Raw genomic sequence first — 8,880 nt, 5'->3', positions numbered from 1 at the left:
TCTGAGGAAAACAAGGCAAGCTGGCACTAATGTGGCAGCTACTCTTGCACATAAACATTGTTGCATGACAGATACTCTGGCACATGCCACATAAACATTGTTGCATGGTGGCTACTCTGGTACAGGCCACATAAACGTTGCATGACAGCTACTCTGGCAGGTGCCACATAAACATTGTTGCTTGGCAGATACTCTGGCACTTGCCACATAAACATTGTTGCATGGCAACTACTCTGGCACTTGCCACATAAACATTGTTGCATGTCAGCTACTCTGGCACGTGCCACATAAACATTGTTGCTTGGCAGATACTCTGGCACTTGCCACATAAACATTGTTGCTTGGCAGATACTCTGGTACATGCCACATAAACATTGTTGCATGGCAACTACTCTGGCACTTGCCACATAAACATTGTTGCATGTCAGCTACTCTGGCACGTGCCACATAAACATTGTTGCTTGGCAGATACTCTGGCACTTGCCACATAAACATTGTTGCTTGGCAGATACTCTGGCACATGCCACATAAACATTGTTGCTTGGCAGATACTCTGGCACATGCCACATAAACATTGTTGCTTGGCAGATACTCTGGCACGTACCACATAAACATTGTTGCATGGCAGCTACTCTGGTACATGCCACATAAACATTGTTGCTCACCAAGTAAATGAGCAATGATTCCTGCCACACTGTCAGGGCCCCACCTCGAAACTTAAAGCTCGATGCCGGACATCACAGCATTCCTTCACAGGTCCAGTGGAACAAAAGGTGGACTTAAAGTTATGGCTCATTTCTGTATTTAACCCAGCAACCTGCTTTTCCTGCTGCAACGTGTCAAAATGTCTTCAGACACATCAGTCAACACGATTATTTCAAAGGTTTCAGGCAAGTATGCAGCAGAACAAGGATTATTCTCATATTTCAAGCAGCACTGCTGTGCTGTGTGTGTAGATTTTTTTTTCTCTGCATTGCTGTTGGACACACCTGCATGTTGCACTGAGGGGGACAGAAAATGACAAAAAGCATTAATACAGAGCACAGATCAGTCATTTACAGGCTGTAAACAGCAGGTTGAGCCTGAACTGGAGGCATTAGGACCCAGAATGCTCTGTGCTCTTACAACTGAAGCCTCTGCTGCCTTCACTCTGCCGGATAGACAGAGTAGTTGCCTGCTGGATCTCTGCCTTCTCTTCTCTTTTTCCTCTCTTTCCTTCTGTGGATAGATGCCCGGAGAGTCCCAGCATCCAGCAGCAGATGGAGGACTTCCACAGATCACCTGTTTACCTGAGAGCGCCGCAGCAGCAGCAGCAGCATTGGCAGTAGTTTACTCCTGAGTTTACTCTTCAAAGAAGTGACACAGGACTGTTTATCCTGTTGGGCTGAATTTTTTCCTCTTGCTGCAGCCTTGTACCGGGCAGAGGCTCTGAACTCCTCCTCCTCCTCCCCTTTTCTCTTTCACTCGCTCAGCTGTCACTCTGTCTGTCACTGTCAGGATATCCCCTTCCCTCTTTCTAGGGTTTCATAATGCAGCAGGATCTGTGCGAGGTCTGACTGTCATCCAGGAGCTGGGGTGGATTTCATCCCACTACCTGTTGGAGATATCAGCGAGTAACGAAGGCTGCTTCGACATGAATCAACACTGTGGCGTCGTGGAGATAATGGCAGGTCACAGGTCAGGCAGAACTTTGAATAAGTAGTTATTTCTTCACCGCAAATCTTCCGGGACTCCTATCAGCTGAAGGCAGTTTTGAGTTTTTGTGTTGTTTCGGATCTGTTGGACATATTATCATGGGAAACGCAGCAGGAAGCATCGAGGTTTCCCAGGGAAAGGAGGGCAAGACGGCCACGCTGGCCTCCGCGGGGTCCCAGAAACAAGCGGTCGGAGCGAAGCTGCCGATTCCACCTGAGGCCGAGCTGGAGGAGCGCTTCAGTGCCGTTCTGGTGAGTCACCATGTGCTGAAATGTGTGCAGCAACTTCCAGATAGACGAGAGAGCACAAGGCAGACAATACAAAGCAACCAAGAATGTGGAAAATGCTGGAAATGTGCAGGTCCTCAGGACAAGCTTATCATTGTGCCAGGTGCACAATGCCACTGTGGAAAGATACATAAGAAGTACTTTATGCTGGGCTCACTGCAACATCGGGATCACTGCCTGCGTGCCGAGATAAGGAAGTCAAATCTGTTTACAACTAGATAAAACTACGCCTGAGTTTTCTCTCGCAGCTTCCAGTCAGAACTTTATCGTTTTTCTGTTGTTTCTCATAAAAGGTGTTATCTTTGACACAAATATGAGTAAAATACCCTCAGATATATACGTTTGGAATAAATTATCACAGATTTTCTCATAGAAAAAGACAACTTGCTCAACTATGTTCTGGTTTCAACTTATTTGCTTCTTGCCAGTAGTATTTGCATCAGTCTGTCCTCCTTTTCCTCCGTTTCCGAAGTGAATTACGATTAAAACCACAAAGCTCATCCAGACTAAACTATGTGCTTATTTAAACCAAGAGTTCTCTGATCTGACGTTAAAGTCGATATTTAGTACAGAACTAAAACACTTGTTCATCCTGATTGTGGATTCCGGTTTCTTGGGGTCCTGCATAAAAGTTGGAGAAAGCTCCAGAGTTTGGACACATTCATCCATTAATTTTAAAGAGTTATTTGCAGAACACATTAAAAAACAACAGCAGTTGAAAGTCTCAAATTTCCCAACAGCTGCTTCATGAAAACAGAAGCTGCTCGAGACATTAGAGGCTCTACCACCTCTATTTTTGTACCTGGAACATTTGTAAATCTGTACTTTACCTTTTAAAGTTATTTTTATCTCCTTTAAAATTGTGGCGTTCTGGATTTGTCTCCGGTGAAGAATAAACTGTTTTATTTGATTGTAAAGATGAAGATTAGCTTCTTCTGCTCTGTCACTGATGAGTATCTTTGTTTTTACAGCTCTAACTGACCCAAAAGCGTCAGTATTTAAGGTTTTTTGTCTTTTAAAACTGCCATAAACAGAAATTCAAACAATAACATCAGTTTCTTTCTCGTTTTGATGGACATTCATACGTTTTCTGTTGTTTTGTCAGCTCATTTGTTACAGTTATGTGAACTAATCGTGACGAATTCACACGTTTTCTTTCTTTTTTTCCTCATAGGAAGCTAATAAATGTATTTATTTAAGCTGTTATTGTTTAAATCTCATCTCCTGGTGTGTCCAGGAGCATCTGTTTGGCCGACCTCGGTGCTTTGACGGGGGGTGTAATGACGCAGGAATTTCACCACTTAGGCAGACGATTTAAAGCTTTAAAACGGGCAATAAAACCATAAAATCGTTGCTGTATTGATGTTTGCCGATCGTGGTTTCTGCTCGGTGACTTTGAGCTTTTTAACACCCGACTTCTCGAACATTCTCCTGAAGAAGATGTCGTTCTTTGACTTGACCTCAGCCATGACTGAGCTATTGTCTCCTGTTTATAACAACATGAGCATAGCAGGCTGAGCTCATTCCACATGGAACAGCATCATAAAAAAGCGAAAACAAAGGAAGAGACAGATTTGGGGCTTGACAAAGCAGCTATGTTCAATATGCCACCGGACGACTTGCACCATTATTATCTACATTCCTCTTCTCATTCTCGGTCTTATCATCGGATCTCTGAGGTTTGTGTGATGCTGCTGAAGTCGAAAGGCGATCAGTTAACACCCTGACAAATGCTTCCTCCTTCCAATGAGGCGGCTCAATCGATGAGTTTGAGCAGAAGACACTCCCTGTTAGAACTGAACCAGAATTGTAATTACCTCTGCAGAGGAGCTAATGTTTTATTCTCCCTCTGTGATTTATCTCCCAACCACAAGTGGCCAGATGCTGCTAAACATCTCTCCGTCTGCAGGATGATTCCAAAGAATGTGTTAAAACCACTTTAAAGGTGACATATTATGCCCTTTTTTAACAATTTCACACAATTTCCTGAGGTCTTATTGAGATGTAAGAGGCAGGCTTTGGTCAGAAAACCTGTTGGTTCAAGCACAGTGGCTCTCGTTTCAGCCCTGTTTTCACAGCTGTCCTTTAACAGCCTGTTGGGAGGGGTGGACACTTTCCCAACCCCGCCCACACTCAGCCCAGCTGGTGAGGTCAGCAGCTACTGACCCCCGCCCCCGAGTAGCTGAGGGCTCGCCGCACAGCTGAGCGAACTGGTGGTTTCCGATCAGAGAGATCAGATCAGTTTGAACCAGAATCAAGGAGCCATCATAAGGCTCCAACAGGACGTTTGTGAAGGGTTAGTTTCTGTATGTTTGTGCATTGGCTAAAGACACACCTGTACCTGTTTAATGCAGTAAACCCAGACAAAATGAAGCTTTTCCTCCAGTTATACCAAAAACACTCCAGCTCTATATATAGATATAGTTACTCTATTGATCCCAGAGGGAAATAGTTTAGCATGTAGCTGTAAGTTAGCTCAGATGCTAGCTGGTCAACAGTAATGGACCAAGCTGGAGATGTGCACAGCGTAACTCGTAGTGATGCATGTGTACCGTTAATTACTGTATATTAACCTCATTAAACAATTATACCTGGAGGCCTACATCTTTATCAGAAACATGCCGATAATGTAACGTTAACAGGAGAGTGTTGTGTTGGAAACACACCTTAAACACAGCTGCAGGTTGTCTGAGTTACAGAAACCAGAAAGCTTCAGCTAACAAAGTAATGTGGGAACAATAATGTTCATCTTTCAGAAAGGAACAGCAGTAACTCCTTAGAAGTTGGTGTATGTCATCTTCATTAGCTAAGCTGTTAGCGTTAGCTGCTAGCGTTAGCTGCTGCTAAAGGAAGAAATAAATCAATAAATAAACCATGAGGAGTTATTTCTCAGATGCTTCCATTTCCCTGCTCTGAAGTTCAGGCTCTGAGAGCTGGAACTGATCCTCTTTGTGGCTCAGTTCCTTCAGTCCAGCGTTGAACTGGACCAAGTTGTTAAAACAGTGGGATGAAAAGTGTTTGCTGCACATTCACAGTCTTTAGCTAACTCTGCTGGAACATTAGCCTCAGATATAGTTTATCCACTGGGCTCTTATATCCTCTGAGGCTGCTGCTGGATGGAAGATGCATGCTCCTCAGTGCAGAACATTTCCACCAGAAGCTGGCTTCAACCGTCCAGCTGGGCGGATGTGAGTGGGCGGGGCTTAGCACCTTAGCTTAGCTCCTCAGTGCAGCTGACAGCAGAACATTTCCAACCTTCATGAACAACTCTGTCTGCTAATGCACAACAGCTGATCTGTGACTGTTCTTTAGTTGACATCATCTGAGTTTGGATGAACCAGAAGTATCAACAAATCAGTGGAAACCAGCATAAAGACAAATAGAAAAGAGCTGGAAGCAGCCAGCGGCCTGCCTTAAACAGAAGTGTCAGCTTTCTGTTTCTGCTCGTATAACGGAGGCGTGCACCAAAACTGTTGAATGTTATTCCTATGCAACTCCTCCTGAGTCCAGGATGAAGACAGCAGTGAGTCCAGTCCTCAAACACCGATGTAATCAGTCATTTTTGCCAATAATCAGCCCATCGTGCTCTGCTACATTCCCTCCACTTTTAACAAGACCTGAGATGGGATTGGTTACAAGAGACCAACGTATCAGTCTAGATTTAACAGATGTGAAGCTAAGCTAATGTACCTATTCTAGGAGTAGAACCAAGCAAAGTACAAAAACAGTTCAACATGTTCCTCCATTTGCCTTTCAGCAGCCAAAATGAAGTGAATACTGCTCATCATGGCTCAACAACGCCAGACTGGAGCCACAAATGGAGCCGATAAGCTAATCGTTAATTCCACCGCTGCACTCATTTGACCAGTTGTTCAATCAAGAGACCACCGTTTCGTGTCATGATGTCAGCTGAAATCAATCAACTCAGTGGACGATTCAAAAGCTAATCTGCAGCTAACTTTATAGAAAACTTACCTTCTCGAGGCAGAAAACACGAGCAAAACAACTGAGCTCTCATGCTACTGCTACTTTTACGTCTTACAGGTAGTATTTGTATCAGTGCATCATCCTTTTTCAGCCCTAATGGGACATTTTCAAAGTGAATTACAGTTAAATTCCAAACCAGACCCGAGGTTTTCAGGATTTCTTCTCAACTGTTGTTGAAATTCGGCCATGTTTGTTTTCAGGGGGCAGAGGGAGCTGATTGGTCATGAGATCAGTCATGTGATTGACAGGTTTACTTGGTCATTGGGTATCTCCGTCTCCCCGTATGTGACCCAGGTCATGCAAATACCACCTTAAATTAACCTTTTCCTCCCGAGCTCTTTTCTTTGACCTCGTTAAAACGTTACGGGGTTGAGGAAAGGTGACGGGAAACCACATGAAGCCGCCTTGAAACTACAAATATTCAATGAATATTAGGTAAAAATTGCTTTAAATACTTAGTAATATTATCGTAATATCACATGAAACAGGACATTATTTCATATATATGTTATATTAGAGATAACAGGAAAAGAAACTCATCTTCCTGTCTCAAATTTATGAACCTACTCGATTAAAAATGACGACGCGACGCCTAAAAAGTTGCGGCCGCAAGGGATTGTGGGACAGAATGATCTCCTTTCTCATATAAAGGATGGACAGATGTTTTAAATGCTAAAGGAGATAATTAAAAAGGCACCGGAGCAACTTCTCTTAGTATTCAGACGGCTCTTATCTTCATTTTGCTCATTTAGGAACGTACCGAACAGGAATCATACAGGTTCAGCTGGGCCTGTAATTGGGATTTTCAGTTTTCGTGGAGGACAATGCAGTTAGTTTGATTTTATGTGAATTCCTGCATTTTATTTCAACATTTCAGACGAAAAAACCCCACAAAATGTTGGGTAAAACCTTTTTATTTTATAGTTTTAACTGAAAAATGTTGGAAATTGTTGTATTTTTGGTATCTTAAACCCGTCGGATTCATCAGGAACCCTTTTTAAACTCGTCGTGTCTTCGGTTTCACCACCTCTCATTCAGGAGTTTGGTGTTTTCCTGTGATGTAGATCCAGTCAGGCTGCAGTGGAGGGATTTGTGGGGTCGTGGGGCGACAACTGCAATGAATTAATGCTCCAGCAGCGAACGTCTTATGCCAGCTGCTGCAGAGCGTGTGGCTGCAAGCGTCCAAAGAAAAACGAGCATCATTCTGCAGCAGTTCAGCTGCAACAGATCCCGTTCCTCCTCCTACGTCACCGCTGTATCCCAGCAAATATGGATCATCCCCAGTCGACCCCCCACATCTTCAGCTGAGTGTGCAGAACAGATCTCCTGTGTTAAGTGGAGGAGGAACTCCGTCTGCATACAAACCAGCCGCTGCCTTCCTGTACAAAGAGCAGAGTGTGTTCTCATGTGTTTTGTGGAAGAAGTGAGCCAGCGGGCTTCTGTGTGAGCTGCTTTCATTGATCTTTATTCACAATCAATGTGAAATCCACCGGCAAAGAGCGATTCTGACAAAGTGAGTGTTCAGAGGCTTCAGTGACATCCAAATTTACTCCCAGCGCTCTCCCTCAGTGTTTTACATCAAGCTTTGCATATTTCCCAGCAGGGAATGCGGCAGTGGGTGGAATATTAAATGTGCATCTGTGAATTTGAGTACACAGGCTCAGTAAACGCATACTTTGTCCTATTAGGTCTGCACTTTAAGGCGCTTTGATATTTTATAAGAGATCAGAGACACCAGCTGTGCCTTAATCCACACTTTCTGAGAGTTTTGTGGCCTGTAAGGAGTTTTACTGTAAAATATTACTGCATCGTTGCACTTTTAATGGTCACAGAAATGAATAAATGAGCTGTAGGTTTGATATGAATCTCCTTAAATCTGCTCCTTGTTGCACAAATACCCACAAATTGGAATAAAACCAGGCTCCAGATGCATAAACACAGAAAAATGCCTCCATATTCCGTTCTCCAGATCTGTAAAGCGCCATTCATTGTGTGATTATACCCACGGGCATGAGCCACCGTTTCACTTCCATCTGTAACCATCTGAACCGTTCAGATGCATGTCTGGTAAATTAAATTAGACTAAGAACAAATATAAATCACCGCATCGTCTGTTTTATGTTAAATTGTCTCTTTTCCGGTTTCCTCATCTCCTTGTGAGGCTTGGATTGCTTTAAACACATTCATCCTTAAATAATATCAGCTTTTGTGTTGGAAAAAGGCTACTCAACACCTAAAGTTTGCTTAAAAACATCAGGAGTTACTCTGGGCTCAAGTGAAGGTTTAATAACAGAATATCAGAGGCAGTTGAGAAACGATTGACCACCCATTTAGTCATTATTTATGTTCCAGACAGAGCATAGATTTAGCTGTACTCGCTCAGTTTATGAGAACACGACAACGCCATCGATCCGTCCTTTTTGGAGCACATTCAGGCGCCGTCGCCATGCGTGATTCAACACGCTGCCTTTCGCCTTTGAGCCTTAACAGCAGGTCGAAAGGTGTCCGATTTTACTCCCCACCACTTCAATCAGCACGGTTTAAGAGGCCGTCGTCATGCAGGTTGCCACGGAGACTCAGGTCTCGAGTGCGACGCCGTGAGTGAGCGGCGGCGTGCTTTCACACTCCTCTTTGTGATGACAAACTGCTGCACAGAGACACGCCGTCAGCGGCGGATTGAGATGAAAATGAAGCTCATTCAAATGTGAAACTGGAGTCCCTCGCAGGTTTTACGCCGTCGTCACACACGACTGCCCACAACAGGGCGTGATGTGATTATCTGATCAGATACTCGATGGGGAAGTAATCCAGCATCCAGCCGGTGGCAACGGGGCAAATCTGCTCTTTCAGTAAGCAAGCTGTGCAAAAACAAAGCAACGAACCTGTAATCTTTCTATTAAATGGTTTCAAT

General features: G+C 43.9%; 1 protein-coding gene across 2 annotated transcripts in view; it reads left to right on the top strand.

Annotated features, from left to right (window-relative positions):
• Positions 1-1,182: 1,182 nt before the first annotated feature.
• fmnl1b (formin-like 1b) overlaps positions 1,183-8,880 on the top strand; it is a 47,695-nt gene continuing 39,997 nt past the window's right edge. Inside the window, exon 1 of one of the 2 annotated variants that reach the window (XM_072374160.1) lies at positions 1,183-1,946. In XM_072374160.1, the coding sequence (XP_072230261.1) occupies positions 1,794-1,946 (153 nt within the window). In that variant the 5' untranslated portion in view covers positions 1,183-1,793. The remainder of the gene's footprint in view (positions 1,947-8,880) is intronic. The other variant, XM_072374159.1, reaches the window with a different exon arrangement.

The sequence above is a fragment of the Leuresthes tenuis genome, unplaced genomic scaffold, assembly GCF_036924035.1.
Source record: "Leuresthes tenuis unplaced genomic scaffold, fLeuTen1.0.hap1 SCAF_20, whole genome shotgun sequence".
NCBI classification, from domain to species: Eukaryota; Metazoa; Chordata; class Actinopteri; order Atheriniformes; family Atherinopsidae; genus Leuresthes; species Leuresthes tenuis.
Note: the sequence above shows the minus strand (reverse complement) of the source record. Positions and strands in the feature narration are given on the sequence as shown.